Source organism: Mobula hypostoma, chromosome 23 (genome assembly GCF_963921235.1).
Source record: "Mobula hypostoma chromosome 23, sMobHyp1.1, whole genome shotgun sequence".
Classification (NCBI taxonomy): Eukaryota; Metazoa; Chordata; class Chondrichthyes; order Myliobatiformes; family Myliobatidae; genus Mobula; species Mobula hypostoma.
Window position 1 is genome coordinate 35,006,866 of NC_086119.1, and position 22,709 is coordinate 35,029,574.

Consider the following 22,709-nt stretch of genomic DNA (forward strand, 5'->3'; position numbering starts at 1 on the left):
ACGAAGCTGGGCGGCAGTGTTAGCTGTGAGGAGGATGCTAAGAGGATGCAGGGTGGCTTGGATAGGTTAGGTGAGTGGGCAAATTCATGGCAGATGCAATTTAATGTGGATAAATGTGAGGTTATCCACTTTGGTAGCAAGAACAGGAAAACAGATTGTTATCTGAATGGTGGCCAATTAGGAAAAGGGGAGGTGCAACGAGACCTGGGTGTCATTGTACACCAGTCATTGAAAGTTGGCATGCAGGTGCAGTAGGCGGTGAAAAAGGCGAATTGTATGCTGGCATTTATAGCAAGAGGATTCGAGTACAGGGGCAGGGAGGTTCTACTGCAGTTGTACAAGGCCCTTGGTGAGACCACACCTGGAGTATTGTGTGCAGTTTTGGTCCCCTAATCTGAGGAAAGACATTCTTGCCATAGAGGGGGTACAAAGAAGGTTCACCAGATTGATTCCTGGGATGGTAGGACTTTCATATGATGAAAGACCGGATCGACTAGGCTTATACTCTCTGGAATTTAGAAGATTGAGGGGGGATCTGATTGAAACGTATAAAATTCTAAAGGGATTGGACAGGCTAGATGCAGGAAGATTGTTCCCGATGTTGGGGAAGTCCAGAATGAGGGGTCACAGTTTGAGGATAAAGGGGAAGCCTTTTAGGACCGAGATGAGGAAAAACTTCTTCACACAGAGAGTGGTGAATCTGTGGAATTCTCTGCCACAGGAAACAGTTGAGTCCAGTTCATTGGCTATATTTAAGAGGGAGTTAGATAAGGCCCTTGTGGCTAAAGGGATCAGGGGGTATGGAGAGAAGGCAGGCATAGGGTTCTGAGTTGGATGATCAGCCATGATCGTAAAGAATGGCGGTGCAGGCTCGAAGGGCCAAAAGGCCTACTTCTGCACCTATTTTCTATGTTTCTATGTTTCAGACCTTACTCATTTTCATATCCATACCATTGAACTCCCAGGGAATTTGTTGTGATTGAACATCACTGCAAACTCCCTGTCTTCTAGCATATGTCTTTGATTTATAATTTCTCTTTTGAAGTACTTGGAATTAAGCTATAACTTGCTGAAGTTCAAATCAAAATACAGATTGAGTACAGTGATTTTGTGCAATGTATCTTCTGTTTAGGCTGCACACTGTGGAGCCCCAGAGGCTGTATCTTCCATTTAAACATATCATCACACTACATTCCATTCAGTATCTTTGGACTTGCTAATGCTGATGGATAGGCTCTGTATTTCTCTACCCTGGCTGAAAACCCCTTTCCTGATCTCCATAGCCGTGAAAATTAGGCAACGCAAACCACCAAAAAGAGACAGAAATATAAACCGCACTCAAAATCTTGGGTTTGCAAGTCAGAGCCTTAGGTCTTTAAGCAATAAAAGTGTTTGAATGATTTACAGATCATTCATCTTCTAATTTTAATCTGACATGTCAACTGTCAGGGCATTAGAAGACTGCTCAGAACCCAGACTAAATAGACTAACTTGCTGATAGCTATGTCTCTACATCTGATTAATTGTCATTTCTGATTTCAGAAGCACTTGGACTGAATAAGAACCCCGGGATTATAAATAGTTCATTTACTTTGGCAAAATCTTCAAGCTGATAGACAGTCAAGAATTTATGTTGTCATATAGTGTGTTTTATCTTTACAGTCTAGAACAGAAACCAATTTCCTGCCCGTAACTTTGAAAACGGCTTGACCTGGAAATTCTGTCACATAGCACTAAAAACCAGAGTATTACTGAGAAATGGTGTTTAAACATAATTGGGTGTTTACTTATCTCTTCCAAGGCTTGAGATTTTGCTTTTACGTCCTTGCGTATGACACACTAAGGCAGGGTTTCCCAACATCTTTTATGTCATGGAGCCTTATCATTTACTGAGTGGTCAGTGGACACCAGGTTGGGAACCCCCACACTAAGGCATGAGGCACCTAGAGACACACAGCAGCATCTGACAATCTAAAAATAAGTCTGGGTGCCACGTCTCTGAACATTACCCACACTTATAAGGCCCATGCATTGCAAGGACCTCTCCTGTCAGTGTAGACCTGACCATGAATGTGAGGTTGACTTAAATGCTTAAAGGAAACCTGCCCGAGGCAGTTGCGGCCCATACTTTGTTGGCAGCTGTTGCGGGTAGGTGCCCTTTGAGCTAAAGATGACCTTGTTGTAGGACTCCATTCATCACTTCAATGCCATCAATCACAAATTTGACTTCCCCCATTACCTCATCCTCCCAGACCTGCCCACCCTTACAACACCTTTTCTGCTCTGATCTGACATGCATGGCGCTGAATTACCTCACCCCCAACTGATGGTCCCACCTTCAGCCCATCTCAGGCCTCCCTTTGTTGTGAACCTAATCCTTGTACATCCATCCTTGAGTTACCTGTCAATGTCAGGACATGGCCATTAAATTCTCAAGGCCTTATCTAATACACACGATACCTCTACCCTCATGTATCTTAGAATTTAGCTATAGTGGATTCTCAGGCATCCTCCGAATACAGAGCACTTACTTTCCTTGTGCCAATGCTTCCTGTTCTTTGTTTCTGACCAGAATTTACTTGAGCAAAACTGTTAATATATCTTGTGAGCTGATTATCCTCCAAGAGGACCTCAACCTTATCATAGGGTTTGGTGGCTTGTGTGCCCCAATGACCTGGAGAGCTATGTTGGCTAGAGTCAGGGCTTTGGTAGGGTCACCCATGCCAAACAGAGCAAAAGCCAGACTAAGAGTGGGCCACCAGTCCTCCAGGTTCGGGGGTTCAGCTCAGGGTTAACAAACCTGACTGGCCAAAAAACAATTGCTACAGAAACATCAATGAAGAATTGTTCTATACAGACGGAGATGGAGGTCCTTCATTGCAGTACTAAACGCCAGTGGCATAACAGGCAGTAAGCAAGAGTTGATTATGTTTCTCTGGTCTTGTACATATTATCAAAAAGTGCTCTGCAGAGATTAATGTTATAGCTTACCTATTTATCACAACATAGGAGAAGGCCACTCAGCCCATCAAGTCTCACTCCTATCAGAAGAGCAGGTCCATTCCCTCTCCTCACTTTCCCCTGCAACTTACTCTTTCTCACATGCTCAGCAAATCCCCTTTGACTCCAGCAGCCGGCTAACCTACTGGCACTTAACTGAGATGGTGGAGGAAACGGGAGCATCTGGTGTAAACCCATGAGGCGGTGGAGAAAGCACACCGACTTCTCGCAGGGGGTCAGCAATGAATCTGGGTCTCTGAAACTGCTAGGCAGCAGTGTTAACTACTGTACTTCCATGATGCCCAAACTATCAAAAAGATTTTGCGGCAGATTTATTTTCGGATGCAGAGAAGGCAGGGTAGAGGATAAGAGAAGGGAGAAAAATTGACAGAAATTATGATGAGACAAGGCAAAAGAGAATGGTAATAGGACATTGAAGAAATAAAAGATTTTCTGATCAGGCTGTACATGGGAAGGCGAGAAACATTTTCTAAGTTGCGTGCTGTTCAGTCCAGAAAATGCAGAGTCAAACAGTAAGGTGCTATCCCTGGAATTTATTGTGAATTTTAATGTCCGACAACAAGTTTGAGGAGCCATGTAGCAAGCTCAAGCTTATGCCAGTGTATTGATCAAATGAGTTCCACAAAGCAATAACTTCCTGATCTATATTTGATCGCCTTCTTTGTAAAGACCACATTGTGTACTGTGGATACAATTGAAGGGAATTTATGTAAAATATGTCCTGATGAAGGGTCTCAGCCTGAAACGTCGACTGAATTCTTTTCCATCAATGCGGCCTGGCCTTCTGAGTTCCTCCAGTATTTTGTGTACGTTGTATGTAAACTATGTTTGGATCCCTGGAAGGTGGGGAGAGAGATGTTAAGAGGGTAGGTGTTACTTCTCTGGCTGCACAAGAATGATGATGGGAGAGTGTGTTGGGGCGCACTAGATTGTTTGCACAGGTATTGATTATGTTGGAGATCAGTGTTGTGGAATGATGCAAAATGATTATTGGAATCCTGACTACTAGGATGAAAGATCAAGACAAGGCAGAAAAGTGAAGGAAGGGAAGGGATGAGACCATGAGTTACGTTAATTGAATAGATATGGTTGTTGGATCTGCCTGCCAAAGCAGAGGAAGGCCCCATGATTGTGTATTTGAAATACCCAAATGGAAGTTTGTAACAAGGTTAAATGGATTGGGCTTCTTCAAGGACCTTGCATCTTCAATCCCGACCATGTTATCCCAGGCATCCCATCTTCGTCCCCAAACATCTTAGCTCTGTAAGCCAACGATTCAATACAAAAGTTGCTGATGTCCAGCCTCAACTCCTCCTCTGTGTATGCTCCGAGTAACGCTCAATTTCTTAATCTTTTAAACATTTCGCTATCTCCATTTCAAACATAGCATGATTCCACCACCTTGAGGGGCAGAAAATTTCAAGAAATTCACATCCCTCTGAGAGAAGAAATTTCTACATATCTTAGTTTTAAATGACCAGCCCATATCATGTCCCCTTGTATGTAACTCTCGCACCAATGAAAACACATTTCAAAGTACTATATACCCTGATGAATTAAAGGGTAGCCATTGACAAATATTTGTAATTTGTCAAAATTTATTTGAAATTCTTATCTTTAAATATTCTTGTGTCACTCCTGATCAGTTTTCTACTATATAAAGTTCTTTGTATTATCTTTGTATTTGGAATACAGTAATGAGGAATACACATATTTGGTATTTATTTGACATAGAATTATATTTATTTTGCTTCCTTTTACATTTCCATAATGTTAAAATCATTTAGGTAAGAAGGTGCTCCTATTCACAGTAACTTTGCCATTTTTGGAGAACTGACTTACTGAAGTCAGTGATCTTCAAGAACTTTGCACCAGGTTGAAGAGTTGATAAGTTTTTAATCTTTATTTCCTATTTCATAACTGAACAACTTGTTCTGCTAAAATGTTTCTACCTTGCCTAATACATTTTGTTTTCATTGCTAGTTATTTCTCACTGGTAAATATAAGCATTCAAACAGGAAAGGCCGGAAATCAGCCTATTGAGTGCCTGCTGCAGTTACTTTTTTACCGTTTCTCTTTGGGTCACTTAGCTTGTTCTAAATTAGTACTTGGCTCCCTCTGCTGGTACCCACTGGGACTGTCCACAGTGTAGCACAGACTCTGCTCTTTTCCAGCTTGTTTTGTGAGGGATTGCAAGAAAAGTAAGTACCCCTACCTGTAATGTGCTGTATATTTTGGGCTGTTGTTTAAAGATCTTGACATTTATCTGTCCGTTCGTAAGCATCTCCGTGACACTTGAACAGTGTACTGGGCAATATCTGTTTTGAATCGCAGTCTTTTGTCTTCCTTGCAGGTCACATGCTGTACGTTTAGAATATTGCTTTGGTCCTTGCTCGGTGCCCAGTAACAAGTTTATGATATGTGTACACATATTAGTTGGTTTTTCCCGATACTTCATACAAGATCCAAAGCCAAGGGTAGTCCCTAGACGATGCAGAGTTAGAATTGCGACATTAAACATCCAGTGTAATATTTTCGATGGTGTTCTGTACTCATTGTCGCCATGGGATACACATCTCTCAGAGTGCTCAGGGGAGCAAGATAATAAGGACATTAAACGTGCTGTAGTGGCACTCTCACTGGCTTGTTCCATGCCTCTCATCCTCCATAAGTGTATCCCTGCTTCACTCCCACGTCACCTCCGTTGTACCTTCATTCCGCCAACACACCCTGATGTCAGTCCCATCCCATGACATCACTCCTGCTCAATTATGTCATCAATGGTCTCTCTGACGCCAATTCCAAAACACAAAATAATCTGCAGACAACACGCTGGAGGAACTCAGCAGGTCGGGCAGCCGTCCCCTTCATCATCAGGTCTGACCACATGAAGGTGTTGGGGATCTGGTTTGGAGGGGCCATGGTGTGCAACAAGAACTGGCAGGAGCAGACTGCCAAGGTGAGACAGAAACTGGGACTGTGGGGAGGGCGCTCCCTGTCAATAACGGGCAAGAACCTGGTCTTCAGGTGTGAGGTGCTCTCAGGGCTGCTGTACTTGGCGCAGGTGTGGCCTGTCCCCTGCTCCTGCAGCTCGGAAATCACCCGAGCAGTCTTCAGATTCGTCTGGGGATCCAAGATGGAGTGGGTGAGACGGACCGTCATGCACAAGTCCCTGGACAATGGGGCAAAAACGTCCCCAACGTCGCCCTCACCCTGATGGCCAGCTTCGTGTGTGGCTGCATCAGGCTGTGCGTGGATCCCAGATACGTGGGCACAAAGTACCACTATGTGCCCAGGTTCTACCTGTCGCCCTGGCTACGAAGGATGGGTCTGGCCCCTTTCCCGCGCAACACCCCTGTCAGCTGGTCGTTGCCTCCATACCTGTCCTTCGTAGAAAAATTCTTCAAGACCAACGCATTTGACCACAGGGCCATTAGACAGTGGTCGGCACGTAACGTCCTGCAGGCACTGCAGGAGAAGGACGAGATGGACACAGTGGGGTGGTTCCCTGAGCAGACTGTCCAGTTCATCTGGCAAAATGCCTCATCGCCAGATCTCACCTACAGGCACAAAGATCTCGCCTGGCTGGCGGTGAGAGGGGCCCTCCCAGTCAGATCCCTCCTGTACGCCCAGAATGTCGTCTCCGCACCCCACTGCCCACGGGAGGACTGTAATGGGGTGGAGTCGGTGGCTCATCTCTTTGCACACTGTGGGTTCGCAAAGAAGGTGTGGAGGAGAATGGAAGGGACAGTACTAAGATTCATGCCCAGCAGCTGCGTTACCGAGGACTCCGTGATCTACGGGCTGTTCCCGGGGACGCACACGGAGACAAACATCTGGTGCTGCTGGCAGATCATCAATTCGGTGAAAGACGCGCATGGTCTGCCCGAAACTTGGTGGTCTACCAGCACATGGAGATGTCCGTGATTGAATGCTGCCAACTGGCACACTCTCGCCTGCAGGAGTACGTGCTGAGGGATGCACTCAAACTTGGTGCGGCCACTGCAAAGGCCCGGTGGGGAAGGACCACAGTTTAAGGTTCATCACCCGTGGGAGTGTGAGGGGTCGGGTGGGGAGGAGAATCAGTGATGTGGACAGATGAATCAACATGGTGCCCCAGGAGTGAGTGGAATTGTTAATTTGGAAAAGGAATTAGAGCCAACGCCTGCCTTTATTGTTGATAATTTTATTGTAAATAAGTCTTAACTCTTGACCAAGGGTTGAGAGTAAACGAACGATTTATTGTAAACATCTTTCATTTGTATATGAACAGAGAGTCAACGCAAAATTTTATTGTAAATAACTTTATTTATTGAATAAGGACTCAGGGTCAACGAATGTTCTTTTTATATGTATATAACTTTATTTTGTAATACTTCTGAATAAAGTATTTTTGGAGAAAAAAAACATATACCGTCTAGGTAGTCTCCAGCCCCTTGGTATGAACATAGAATTCTCTAACTTCCGATAATTCCCTCCCCCTCCCTTCCCCTATCCCCATGTCACTCTGCCCCCTCCCTCAGCTGCCTACAACTGCCCTCTTGGTTCCGCTTCCTTCTACTACCCATTGTGTTTTCCCCTATTCTTTCTTCACCTTTCCTGCCGATCACCTCCCTGCCTCCCCTCCCCCACCCCTTTATCTTTCCCCTTACTGGTTTTTCACCTGGAACCTACCAGCCTTCTCCTTCCCACCCTCCCCCCACCTTCTTTATAGGGCCTCTGCCCCTTCCCCATACAGTCCTGACGAAGGGTTCCAGCCCGAAACGTCGACCAATCTTTTCCATGGATGCTGCCCAACCTACTGAGTTCCTCCAGCGTGTTGTGAGTGTTGCTTTGACGCCAATTTGAATCAGCCACATTTCATGACTTCAGACCCAATTTCATGATATCAGTCCAATTTGTGACATAAGTCAAGTAGGGGACCGTGCACAATTCTGATTTGATGGAGACAGACGTGAGAGCACGGAGGAACATCTGGAAAACTTCTGAAATGCCCACTTCGCTGCCGCTGCTACCATGTGGTAACCGGAATCTCCGGAGCTGAAGGCCCCGAAATCCTCTGCTTTGTGTGTTTCAGCGGCTGGGGAGAGGTCGAAGGCGCTCAGCAGAGGATGGTGCTCGGGAGGCTGTATCAGAGAGGCTGGTCGGAAGCTCGAGGTTTTCGGACGGATGGACTCAGTGTCGACTGTGGTCGGCTGCTTCCAAGGCATCAGCAAGTTGACAGTGCCTGGAGGTTTATGGCAGGGAGTTTCTCCCTTTTGCCGCCTACTATCGGGGACTCGGGAGTCGAGCGACTCAGGACTTTGAGACTTTTTTTTTACTGTGCCCATGGTCTGTTCTTCATCAAATTATGGTATTGCTTTGCACTGCTGTAACTATATTTTATAATTATGTGGTTCTGTCAGTGTTAGTCTTTGGTCTGTCCTGTTTTCTGTGATATCACTCCGGAGAAACATTGTATCATTTCTTAATGCATGCATGCATTTCTAAATGACAATAAAAGAGGACTGAGTGTTCTCATAATTTAAAATTTGATTGGCAATTAGTAAAATCAACAAGCCAATGAGGGAAATTTTAATAAAATGTTAATTATAATAGATCTGTGTGTGATTTAATCTGGTGGAAAGAAGTTACAATGAGATGAAATTAGTTGCAAGTTGGAGAGATGGTATGAGTAGGTCCTGATGTGACTTCCTTCTTTGCCATAAGGTCTGTGATTTAATTGTGATCAATGTGAATCAAATTGGCTATTGTTCTTGACATATGCACTGTGATCAGCATTTGAAGATGAATATTTAGTTAAGTAGAAGTCTGGATAGGAGTTTAAATAGGGGAGTAAATAATTCTATCTCAGTGTGTCTCCTCCAGCCAAAAGTTATTTCGAAGCAAAGTTACAAACATAAGCTTTGAAATTGCTTTTGGTGATAATAGACGATAATTGTTTATAAACACTAATTTGCTAATTACAGCACACATACTGCTTTAAAAAATCATATCCTTGCCTGTAAAGACTTTGAAAAATGACACTTCGAACATATTGTAAAGATGTGGAAGAATGCCTTGTGATCAGATGAGACTAAATTGGATTGTCTTGGACTCAACACTAAGCGTGTGATGTAAATCTGATACTATGCATCAGCTAGGTAACACCAACCCTGTTGTAAAGAATGGTAGAGCTCGCATGATACTATAAGGATGCTTTTCCACAACAGTGACTGGAAATCTGGTGAGGATTGATGGGGAGGGGAATGCTGCTAAATACAGAGAGATCCTGTATAAAAACCTGCTAGCCTCTGTCAGAAAGCTTAAACTGGGGAGGAAGCTTGTCTTTCAGCAGTGGCCCATAGTGGCCCAAAGCACACTACTAGAGCAACCATGGAGTGGCTTTAAATGAAGAAAATTGATGTCCTTGAATGGCCCAGTCAGAATCCTGAGCTTAACCTAATCGAACATCTCTGGCAAGGGCTCAAGATTGCTATCCACTGCCACTCCCCAACTAATCTGGCACAGCTTGAGCAATTTTGCAAGGAGGAATGGGCAAATCTTTCTCCATCATGTTGTGCAAAGCTAATAGAGACTTATCCAAAAAGACTGCTGGCTGTAATAGCTGTAGGAAGTGGTTCAACGGAGCACTGAGCAAAGGGGGATGAATATGTTTGAAGTTCTGGCATTTCCATTTTTTAATATTTAGTTTTTCGTGCTTTTCATTTTCCCCTGGTTTTTGGGCTGTACTGTGAAAAATGAGCACGTAATTCACGAATAAAAAGTCTCAGTTAAATTGATCAAGATCCCTGGCAGTAATACTCATTTATGTAAGTAAAGTGTAGGTGGGTGGGGCTGAGTACTTTTTCAAAGCACTATATGATATTCAAAGGGCATTTCTAAAGCTACTAAAATTGCCACAGATAATATCAAATTAAATAAAATCATAAAAATATTAATTTAAACACATTAAAACACTAAAATAATTCAGGATAAATATAAAATAAATTAGAAATATATTAAACGCAAACAACAGGAATTCTGCAGATGCTGGAAATTCAAGCAACATACATCAAAGTTGCTGGTGAACGCAGCAGGCCAAGCAGCATCTATAGGAAGAGGCGCAGTCGACGTTTCAGGCCAAGACAGTCCTGACGAAGGGTCTCGGCCTGAAACGTCGACTGCGCCTCTTCCTATAGATGCTGCTTGGCCTGCTGCGTTCACCAGCAACTTTGATGTATGTTGCTAGAAATATATTAATTACTTTTCTTGCTCTCTTCACCATTCTATTAAATTACACCAGTCATCTGAGGAAAGGGAAACTGAAATTGTTATTTTCTCAGAGTCTATAGCTCTGGAGGAGTGCAAGAAGGCATTTTAATTAATTGCTACCTGATTCCAATTATATTTTGAATCTAGTGTATCGTTTTGGAAGCAGTCAGAACGCTTTGCTGCTCGTTGGTTTTCAAGGACTCTGGCACTGCATTATGAAATTCGGTGTGAAATACATTGCAGAATGGGGAAGCAAATGATGGCCAGAGAAAGTGTAGGGAGGCAAAGGGAACTGGTAGGGAATGAGAGGCAGGAAATAGATTTAAAACTGGAGGTAGCAGAATTAGTGGAGTGAAACCAAAGGCAAGAATAGGGAAATTGAGGAGAAAGTGGGGTCTACCAGAAAAGTCATTGGGTGAACTTGAAAAGGGTGCATATGATTTTCGTTCACCCTGGCAGATTTTGTTTCTGGGGTAAGTCTTCCTTATGTGATGTCAACAGTGGTACAACATGAAACATCCACTGGTTTGAAAAACAATTCTTACTTGCTCAACAAAAGCCATCTCTTCTGGAGCCCATTTCCCCCAAAATCATGCCATTTAAAGGGTTAACATTTATGCTCCACTCTTTGTTGACACTTAGAATTGTGACTTCTGACAAACTCATGTACAATATTGTGTTCCTGATGGCTTTGCCTAGGAGGCCAATTGCAATCAACACACATCAAAGTTGCTGGTGAACGCAGCAGTCCAGGCAGCATCTCTAGGAAGAGATACAGTCGACGTTTCAGGCCCAGTCCTGTTTGTGCTGAGAAAGACTGAGCATAGAATTGGAGCGGAGCAATAGCATAGATTTACTTAGATTAGAACCATAGGTTTGAATTTGGTCAAATAGAGGATGTAGACAAAGGGTCTTGACCCGAAACGTCGACTGTACCTCTTCCTAGAGATGCTGCCTGGCCTGCTACATTCACCAGCAACTTTGATGTGTATTGCTTGAATTTCCAGCATCTGCAGAATTCCTGTTGTTTGTCAATTGCAATCATTCTCATTTTAGAATCATTCCAGGCTGCTGCTAATAATCTTTGACACATCTCACACCTTGCTGCTCACTGTAGTGAGATCCTTTCTTCATAGTCTCTGTTATTGAAAACTAACTTGTTTTCCAATTTCAATGAAGGGACTTCAACCTGCAATGTTAACTCTGTTTCTGTATTCACAGGTTTCCAGTATTTTCATTCTTTTTGATTGTCATTGTGTAATGTTGCACTGTCTGTTTCAGACCAGCAATTCACAGGGAAACCTAACAAAGCTATTTTGTTATACTCACAAAAGAAATTCCCAGTCATGATGTGACTTTCACAAAGAGCAGAATGGAGAAATTTCTTCATCTCTGTATCTAAAAAAGAAGTGCAACTTAGTTGGTTTCCCCAAGGTGGGAAGATAAGACAATGCAACAACAAAGAAGAGAAATAGGAGATTTTTGGATGTTTGAAGAATTTTCTTGTGTATTTATCAATTCAAAGAAGTATAGAAATACGAGAACTCAGTTATGTAGAAGAAATTCTTGCCACAATAATACCATAAGACATAGGAGCAGAATTAGGCCATTTGGCCAATTGCCTCTGCTTTGCCATTCAGTCATGGCTGCTTTATTATCCTTCTCAATCCCAATCTTCTGCTTTCTCCTCATAACCTTTAACGCCTTTTGACGTAATATGAATGTGCTTGAGAGCATGCAAGAAAGGAACAGAATTTTGCAATTGAATATTGAATGCATTGTTATTTAACTATAGCAGATTATTGTTCAACTGTGGATTTTAATGTAATGAAGAACATGCCATCAGAGCTATTACATTATATAACCATTGTCAGATAATAGAGCTGTATACGAATATCGACCTTATTTCATTTATTTCAGTGTTCAATCATTTTGCAGACAGCACCATGATGTACAAAGCAAACACAGTTTCTTCATCTCTGTGTGATAAAGCAGTTTCCATCAACTCTATTACTGAATCTCTCAGAACAGAGTAAACCAACTGCTGTTTGGCCTGAAATAATCAGCTCCTGTATTGACGTGATAATGGGATTGTGCCAAACAAAACCTTTCAACCACTTTGAGACCTCATCAAAGTCAGACACAAGGAAAGCTGTGATGTATAATGCAAGAACAGAAGTCTTGTTCAATGAGTATTTTGTAACTGTTTTTTAGAATGAGAAGAATTTAAAAAGAAATCCACACTACACAATTCAGTAGATAGTAACATTTTTTTTTAAAAGAGGCGAAAAAAATGTTGAACATAGGCTTCAGAGTCTGGCAGTCTCCAGCCAGCGACACCGTAGCATTAGAACATAGAATAGTACAGCACAGTACAGGCCCTTCGGCCCACAATGTTGTGCCGACCCTTAAACCCTACCTTCCATATAACCCCCCACCTTAAATTCCTCCATATACCTGTCTAGCAGTCTCTTAAATTTCACTAGTGTATTTGCCTCCACCACTGACTCAGGCAGTGCATTCCACACACCAACCACTCTCTGAGTAAAAAAACCTTCCTCTAATATCCCCCTTGAACTTCCCACCCCTTACCTTAAAGCCATGTCCTCTTGTACTGAGCAGTGGTGCCCTGGAGAAGAGGTGCTGGCTGCCCACTCTATATATTCCTCTTAATATCTTGTATACCGTTATCATGTCTCCTCTCATCCCCCTTCTCTCCAAAGAGTAAAGCCCTAGCTCCCTCAATCTCTGATCATAATGCATACTCTCTAAAGCAGGCAGCATCCTGGTAAATCTCCACTGTACCCTTTCCAATGCTTCCATATCCTTCCTATAGTGAGGTGACCAGAACTGGACACAATACTCCAAGTGTGGCCTAACCGGAGTTTTATAGAGCTGCATCATTACCTCACGACTCTTAAACTCTATCCCTCGGCTTACAAAAGCTAACACCCCATAAGCTTTCTTAACTACTCTATCTACCTGTGAGGCAACTTTCAGGGATCTGTGGACATGTACCCTGAAATCCCTCTGCTCCTCCACACTACCAAGTATCCTGCCATTTACTTTGTACTGTGCCTTGGAGTTTGTCCTTCCAAAGTGTACCACCTCACACTTCTCCGGGTTGTACTCCATCTGCCACTTCTCAGCCCACTTCTGCACCCTATCAATGTCTCTCTGCAATCTTTGACAATCCTCTACACTATCTACAACACCACCAACCTTTGTGTCATCTGCAAACTTGCCAACCCACCCTTCTACCCCCACATCCAGGTCGTTAATAAAAATCATGAAAAGCAGAGGTCCCAGAACTGATCCTTGTGGGACACCACTAGTCACAATCCTCCAATCTGAATGTACCCCCTCCACCACAACCCTCTGCTTTTTGCAGGCCAAACTTCCCTGGATCCCATGCCTTCTGACTTTCTGAATAAGTCTATTGTGTGGAACCTTGTCAAATGCCTTACTAAAATCTATGTAGATCACATCCACTGCACTACCCTTATCTATATGCCTGGTCACCTCCTCAAAGAACTCTATCAGGCTTGTTAGACATGACCTGCCCTTCACATGATCTGTCCCAGATCAGACCATGATTTTCTTAATGCCCATAGATCCTATCTCTAAGAATCTTTTCCAACAGCTTTCCCACCACAGATGTAAGGCTCACTGGTCTATAACTACCTGGACTGTCCCTACTACCTTTTTTGGGTGTGGCATAAAAGTATAGCAGTTAGCCATGCACCAGTGGTGGATCAATTTCCATCCCTGTCTATAAGGAGTTTGTAGATTCTCCCAGGACAGCATGGATTCTCCAGTTCCAAAGACATACGAGTTAGAATTAGTAAGTTGTAGGCCCGCTATGTTGGCACCAGAAGCATGACGACACTTGTGGGCTTTCCCCAGCTCATCTTGGAGTGTTATTGATGCAAACAAATGCATTTTGTTGTATGTTTCAATTTTCTGATGTACGTGTGACAAGTAAAGCTAATTTTTAATCTTCAAAACATTGAAAAAGTTGAGGAGATTGTAAATGCAAAAGCAATAATATTCCAAGGCAATTTTAATTGCAAAGGTTTCCTTTAGATTTCAAATTGTAAATGTCTAATCATGTTTTAAGAATAGTTATAAGTAACAAAACTGTTAAGTGCATATTAGTTGGAGGAGGAGAAGATGGCGGCGCGACGCAGCGCGCGCGGCCACTTCGGTGAATGATATTTGTTATGTGTCAAGTAGGGTACCGTGCACAATTCTGATTTGATGGAGTCAGACGTAAGAGTACGGAGGAACATCTGGAGAAACTTCTGAAATGCCCGCTTCGCTGCTGCTGCTACTGTGAGGTCCAGATTCTCTGGAGGAGAAGGCCCCGAATCCTTGGCTTTGTTTGTTTCGGTGGCCAGGGCGAGGTTGAAGGCCCTCTGCAGAGGATGGCGCTCGGGAGGCTGTATCGGAGGGCCTGGTCGGAGGCTCGTAGTTTTCGGACGGACGGACTCAGTGTCGGCTGTGGTTGGGTCCTTCCAATGCATCGGCAGTTGTCGGTGCCTGGAGGTTTATGGCAGGGAGTTTCTCCCTTTTGCCACCTGCTATCGGGGACTCGGGAGTCGATCGGGACTTTGAGACTTTTTTTTACCGTGCCCATGGTCTGCTCTTTAACAAATTATGGTATTGCTTTGCACTGCTGTAACTATCTGTTATAATTATGTGGTTCTGTCAGTGTTAGTCCTTGGTTTGTCCTGTTTTTCTGTGATATCACTCTGAAGGAACATTGTATCATTTCTTAATGCATGCATGCATTTCTAAATGACAATAAACGAGGTCTGTGTGTTCTCATAATCTAATCTAATCTAGTTATGGGGACATAGTGGAATTTACCTACAGACCACTAAAGACAATATTTGGACAGAAATGAGGTGGACAAAGAATTACCATTGCTTTAAGAAGGATTGGTCATGTTTAATTTGTCATTGAACTCTCTAAAGTATATTTGAAGCCAGTAGATGCTGTCTATTCCAGAATCCATTTGACACAGTTACACCCACAAACGAACTCAGTTCTGGGCTCTAGAGTTCTCAATGAGCACTGCCTCTTGTGTTGCATTCAGCTTGTAGATCAAATCACAATTTAACTGCCACTTTAACTTTCACTTTCATAACACAGCTGTTTTCTAAAACAACAGCTTCCCCATCTGACACTTGTTCTGTCCAAAAATCAATGTAGAATCAAGATTTAAGGTTGCTTTGGGTATCACTTTTTGATATTTTTCTACAAACAATTTCATTGTTCTTTAATGAATGCTTTTATTATTCGATCAGCAACTCTGAGGATTTAGATAAGTTCCAAACAAACCTTGTATTCTGCCAGGAATAAAACATGGTAAAAATTCCAATCTTTAATGTAGTTATGTGCCAGTTAGAGTCAATGGTAAGGTGCAGTAATAGGAAGAGAAGTTCTTTTCAGTAATGTACTCACATATAGAAAAGCATTAAAGCAGGGTATTGAGCAGAGGAAGTCATGTCTTAAATCTTGATGGTGTTTGTTAAGGAGGTGATGAAGATGATTGAAGAGGGTAGTGTAGTGACTGTTGTGAAGCTTTTGACAAGGTCCCTTATTGCAGGCCAATCCCAAAGATTAAGGCACATGGGATCTGGAAAGACTTGGTACACTGGATTCAAAAGTAGCCAAAGAAGACAAAGGGTAGTTATAGAGTCATAAATAAGTACAGCACAGAAACAGGCCCTTCAGTCTATCTAGGCTTTGCCAAAACCATTAATCTGCTTAATCCCATCAACCTGCACCAGGACCATAGCCCTCCATACAACTATTATGCATATACCTATCCAAACTTTTCTTAAACATTGAAATCGAGCTCGCAGGCACCACTTGTGCTGGCAGCTTGTTCCACACTATCACAATCCTATGAGTGAAGATGTTTCCCCTCACATTCCCCTTTTACTCTTAACCTATGACCTCTGGTTGTAGTCCCAGCCAACCTCAGTGGAAAAAGGTTGCTTGCGTTTATCTATAAACCTATCTCAAACTCTCATAGTTTTGTACACCTCTGTCAAATTTCCTTTCAATTTCATACATTCTAAAGAATACAGTCCTAACCTATTTAATCTTTCTTTATAACTCAGGACCTGCATACCCAGCAACATCCTTGTAAATTTCGTCTGTACTCTTTCAACCTTGTTTATATCTTTCTGATAAGTAGGTGACCAAAATTCACACAATACTCCAAATTAGGCCTTCATCCATTTCCCTGTTAACTTCCTTGAACACTCTGTAACTCTTTAAGATTGGATAAACATGACCTATTACGCACAAAGCCATGCTGACTATCTTTAATCAGTCTATGTCTATCCAAATAGTTCTATATCTGCCCCCTTAGAATACCTTCTAATAACTTTCCCACACTGATGTCAGACTCACTGATCTCTAATTACCTGGTTTCTGTTTAGAGTCTTTTTTAAGCAGCAGGACAACATTGGCTCTCCTCCAATCCTCTGGCAGCTCTCCTGTCGCTAAGGATGTTTTAAATATCTCTGCTATGGCCCCAGCAATTCCTGCACTTACTTCCTGTAGGGTCCAAGGGAACACCTCCTCCTCTGTAATCTGTACAGGATCCATGGAGTTGATGCCACTTTGTCTCACATCCATTGACTCTGTATCTGTCTCCCGAGTAAACACAAATACAAAAGATGCATTTAAAATCTCCCCATCTGCTTTGGCTCCACATGTGGATTACCATTCTGGAATTCCAGAAGACCAATTTTGTCCCTTGCAATCCCTTTGCTTTTAACATATCTGTAGAATCCCTGAGGATTCTCTTTCATTTTGTCTGCTAGAGCAACTTCATGCCTTCTTTTAGCCTTTCTGATTTCTCTCCTAAGCGTTCTCTTGCATTTCTTGTACGCTATAAGCACCTCATTTGTTATGACTTGCCTACGCCTGCTATGCACCTCCTTTTTTCTCTTAAGCAGGACCTCAATATCTCTTGAAAACCAAGGTTCCCGACACTTGTTATCTTTACCTTTTATTATGAAAGGCACATATAAACATTGTGCTCTCAAAATTTCATTTTTGAAGGCCTCCCACTTTCCAATACACCTTTGCTAGAAAACAGCCTGTTCCAATCCACACTTGCCAGATCATTTCTGATACCATCAAAATTGGCCTTTCTCCAATTCAGAATCTCAACCCATGGTCCAGACCTAACTTTTTGCATATTTACTTTCAAACTAATGGCATTGTGGTCACTAGGTGCAAAGTGTTCCCTGATATATGAGGGGTGATTGATAAGTTCATGGTCTAAGGTAGGAGGAGTCAATTTTAGAAAACCTAGCACATTTATTTTTCAACATGGTCCCCTCCTGCATGTACACACATAGTCCAGCGGTCGTGGAGCATACGGATCCCTTCTTTGTAGAAGTGGTCCACAGCAGGGGTGATTGATAAGTTCGTGGCCTAAGATAGAAGGCGATGAGTTATTAACTTCAAACTTCCTGCATTATCACTCAAAGAGTTGAACTGCATGTGCATGTAACGAGAGCGTCTTGGACCTCCAGGTGGTCCATAGCAGGGGTGATTGATAAGTTTGTGGCCTAAGGTAGAAGGAGATGAGTTATACCACTCTTGTTACATGCACGTGCAGTTCAACTCTTTGAGTGAAAATGCAGAAAGTTTGAAGTTTCTCCTCATCTCCTTCTAGGACCGAGATTAGGAAAAACTTCTTCACACAGAGAGTGGTGAATCTGTGGAATTCTCTGCCACAGGAAACAGTTGAGGCCAGTTCATTGGCTATATTTAAGAGGGAGTTAGATATGGCCCTTGTGGCTACGGGGGTCGGGGGTATGGAGGGAAGGCTGGGGTGGGGTTCTGAGTTGGATGATGAGCCATGATCATAATAAATGGCGGTGCAGGCTCGAAGGGCCGAATGGCCTACTCCTGCACCTATTTTCTATGTTTCTATGTTTCTATATATTCCAGTTAATTGGGATATATGGAGATCAGTACATTTTTCCCCGATTAGCTGAAGTTTCATGAAAATAGTTTAAAAGATATAAAAAAGATCAACTGCCATTTAACCGAGTAATAAATGATGTATTTCTGTGCACACCCCAGTTCACTGCTTTGACAGGCAGGCTAAACCAGGTGTGGATAGTTGGTGGGCCTCATACCGCAGTGAGATCGGGACATGCCTGACCTAGCATGCGAAGGCAGCTCTGTTGGACTGGGTGGATGAGATCTACATTGAGATCCAACTGCCAGGAAGGCAGGTCTGCAACTCTCCGTGGAGAGCGAAGAGCATGACAAGGCACAAAAGTAATCATGGTCAGGCAGATACAATGAGAAATGGCAGGTGAAGTTTAGACAAGGCGAGTGTATTTGGGAGGTCAAATATAAGGGGAAACTATAAAGTAATTGACAGAAGCGTTGATATATAGATAGTTCTTGGGGTTCAAATCCATAGCTCTGAAAGAGGCAATGGTAGATGAGGAGGTAAAGAAGGAATATGGCATATTTACCTTCATCAGTTGGATTGTTGAATATAAAAGTTAGAACAATATGTTGTAACTGTGTAAAATTTTAGTTGGGCCACGTTTGGAACATTGTGTCCTGTTCTAGTTGCCTCGTTACTGAAACGATGTAGAGATCATGGAGAAGCTGCAGGAAAGGTTCACCAGGATGTTACTTGGATTAGAGAGTACTGAGGAGAAGTTAGACAAACTTGCATTGTTTTGTCTGGAGTGTCAGAGCCTGAGAGGTGAGCTGATAGAAATTTATATAATTATGAGTGGCATAGATAGAGTAGATGGTCAGGGTCTTTTTTCCCAGGTTGGAAATGTCAAGTACTAGAGGGTTTAGTTTTAAAGTAAGAGGTGGCAAATTTTAAAGGAAACTTGCAAGGGAAATATTGCGCTACAGAGTGATAGGAGCGTCGGACATGCTGCATAAGTGGTGGAAACAGATACATAGTATGAATTAAGGAGCTTTAGATAGGCAGGTTATAAAGGATATAGACCACGTGAAGGCATCTGGGATTAGGTTGGACAGGTTTCAATGTCAGCACAGAAGTCATGGACTGAAGAACCTATTCCTGTGCTGTGTTCTAACATCACAGAGTTGTAAATGTGACTGACAGTCATGTGATTAAAAAAAACAATTTCGGAACAAATAATGTTTGTTTTTGTAAATTGCAAGAAAAAGTGAAAGCAATATTGACTCCTAAAGTAGCACACACAAAATGCTGCAAGGACTCAGCAAGTCAGGCAGCAGCTAGGAAAAAGAGTAGGCCGTCAACATTTTGGGCTGAGATCCTTCTTCAGGACTGGAAAGGAAGGGGAGAAGTCAGAATAAGATGACGGGGGCGGGGGAAGGAGGAAAAAGTACAAGGTGGCAGGTGATGGGTGAAACCAGGAGAGGGAAGGAGTGAAGCAAAGAGTTGGGAAGTTAATTGATGAAAGAGATGGAGAAGAAGGAATTTGATAGGAGAGGACAGAAGACCATGGAAGAGATGGAAGGGGGAGGAGCATCTGAGGGAGGTGATGGGCAGGTAAGGAGATAAGGTGAGAAAGGGAAACAGAAATGGGGAATGGTGAAGGAGAGGAGGAGAGGGGGAGCAATTACCATAAGTTCAAGAAATCGATGTTCATGCCATCAGGTTGGAGGCTACCCAGACAGAATATAAGGTGTTGTTCCTCCACCCTAACTGTGACTTCATTGCGGCAGTAGAGGAGGCCATGGGCTGACATGTCGGAATGGGAATGGGAAGAAGGATTAAAATGGGTGACCACTGGGAGATCCTGCTTTTTCTGGCAGATAGAGTGAAGGTGCTCTAATTTCTCTGTGTCCCACATGCTCTGGTTATGATACCTGTTTTAGCTTATCCAGGTATATTAAAATTTTATAGTACTGTTACAATTAAATAAATTTTGGCATTATTGCTTTAAGAGCAGGAAACTGGTCATAATCCTAGATGACTATTCACATTTATTTCATGTGCAATGACCCAATTTTTTGACCAATCCAATCAAACTTATTTCTTGTCCAAATTCTATTGGATGGTGGCTTATACATTGGGCCAAATCCTGGTGGGTACTTCCCTGACTTGTTACACATGGTATCCAGCAACTTGGGCTTACTTTAATGCTGACATGGAGTGTCAGCCAGCTAACTGTACACATCCAAGGCTGCGAGAGTTGACTGAGGCTTGGGTGGCCAAGATACTCTGACAGCTTCTGATCATTCAGGCGTGTCAGAATTAACAGGACTGTTTGAAATTTAAAAGTTTAACAGTACAAATAAAGAGAATATCTTAAAATGTGAAAATGAAGTGCATCATGACAAGAATTATTGCAGACGATTTCTCAACAGTGATGCCTATTTTTACTTAAGTGCAAATGTCTGCAAAAGTATTGATCCGCTCAATTGGGAGAATTGTCCTTTCTTGTCACAGGTGGAGCCCTGGGGAAAAATGAATCAATAGGTACTCATACACTGGTACTATGCAGTGAAATTTGGAAAGTTGTGAAAAGTAATTTAAACTCGCCTAAAGTATTGATTTTCTAATTGTGCACTGAACAGACCTTCTGAGTGGTAATTTGGGGGATAAACATCTGAAGCCAAATCTCAGGGGAATGTGGAATAACACTAAAGGAAATAAGAAGAATTAATTTTGGAAAATAAATAAACAGAAATTGTTCCACAAGAGCATTGCCAGTTGTAGTTTTTCTCTGAATTCTACAACTGAATTCATATTACCAGAGCAAAATTCCTACACTTTGTCGATTTTGGTTCAAAATAGGTCTTAGCTTGACAGGAATGAGTATGAGGCTAATCCAATTCTTCCAGTGATCCCCACTCCCCTGCTTTCACCCCAAACCCTTTGATACTCTGGCTAATCAAGAACCTATCTATCTCTGCCTTAAGTACACCCAATGACTTGGCCTCCACAGCCACTCGTGGCAACAAATTGCACAGATTTACCACCCTCTGACTAAAGTAATTTCTCTGCACCTCATTTCTAAAAGGACATCCATCAATCCTGAAGTCGTACCCTCTTGTCCTAGAATTCCCCACCATGGGAAATAACTTTGCCATATCTAATCTGTTCAGGCCTTTTAACATTCGAAATGTCTTTATGAGATCCCCCCTCATTCTCCTGAACTCCAGGGAATACAGCCCAAGAGCTGTCAGACGCCCCTCATACGGTAACCCTTTCATTCCCGCTTAAGCATGCTGAGCAAATGACTTCCCAACTTCCTTACTTCCATTTACAGTATGATCTCAATATACAATCCATAAATCACAACTGGATTTGTACAGGACACTTCCACCTGAGTCTGCTTTTAACACATCTGCTGCCTCAACCAGCAGCAGTGAAATCGGCCATTAACATTCGTGTTCAAGCAAAAACAAGAGAAAGCTTACAGATGCTGGAAATCCAAGCAACATACTCAAAATGCTAGAGGAATTCAGCAGTCCAGGTAGCATCTATGGAAAAGAGTATAGTCGATGTTTCGGGGCGAGGCCTTTCATCAGTCTTGATTCTATTTTGATACTTCTGAGCTAATACACAAAACTTAGAAAGATGGAATTTATATTTGATCATTTATTGCATGAAAACACTATAAAATGGATTAAATACTTCCAGTCCAGAAATTGGTCAGAATAATAGCAGTGATTATTTGTGATTATTTGTTCTTTACTTCATACTTTAGGTCTGGCTGTGTGGTGGAAGTATGGAGGTCCTCCCTTGCTCAAGGGTGGCTCACATAGAACGGATGAAAAAACCGTATAATAGTGACATAGGATTCTACACCAAAAGAAATTCACTTCGTGTTGCTGAAGTATGGATGGATGACTACAAATCTCATGTTTATATGGCATGGAATATCCCCATGGATGTAAGTAGACAGCACAAAACGGGATGCATAAATACCTGCAAAATAGGAGTAACTTGCTCACAGCAGTATATTGAGTTAGGCTTGTCTTTGAAAGGCTGTTTCTGAAACATAGAAAACCTACAGCACAATACAGGGCCTTCGGCCCACAAAGTTGTGCTGAACATGTCCCTACCTTCGAAATTACTAGGCTTACCTATAGCCTTCTATTTTTCTAAGCTCCGTGTACTTATCCAAAAGTCTCTTAAAAGACCCCATCGTATCCGCCTCCACCACCGTTGCCAGCAGCCCATTCCACGCACTCACCACTCCCTGAGTGAAAAACTTACCACTGTCATCTCCTCTGTTCTCTAAGTAAAAAAAAAACTTACCCCTGATATCTCCACTGTAAGTCTGGCTGTGTGGTGAGCAAAAGATTCAGATCACAAACCATTGCAAATTATCAAAACTCTGGCATGGATCTTTTTTTTATTTTACGGAAAGGTGCAGCTTTGCTGGAGGTGGCTTTATATTTGCATTAGAATTGTAATA

At 42.5% G+C, this 22,709-nt stretch overlaps 1 protein-coding gene and 1 long non-coding RNA gene across 4 annotated transcripts in view; one reads left to right on the forward strand and one right to left on the reverse strand.

Annotated features, from left to right (window-relative positions):
- Positions 1-22,709, forward strand: part of galnt17 (polypeptide N-acetylgalactosaminyltransferase 17) — a 477,425-nt gene that overhangs the window by 396,412 nt on the left and 58,304 nt on the right. For all 3 annotated transcript variants that reach the window (XM_063031853.1, XM_063031854.1, XM_063031855.1), the window contains one exon: positions 21,996-22,181. In XM_063031853.1, coding sequence (XP_062887923.1) covers positions 21,996-22,181 — 186 coding nt within the window. The remainder of the gene's footprint in view (positions 1-21,995; positions 22,182-22,709) is intronic.
- On the reverse strand, positions 5,486-16,909 carry LOC134336714 (uncharacterized). The gene is made up of 3 exons (XR_010015868.1): positions 16,849-16,909; positions 11,605-11,673; positions 5,486-5,505 (listed from the first exon to the last, which is right to left on the reverse strand). It is a non-coding gene; the product is annotated as an uncharacterized LOC134336714 (long non-coding RNA).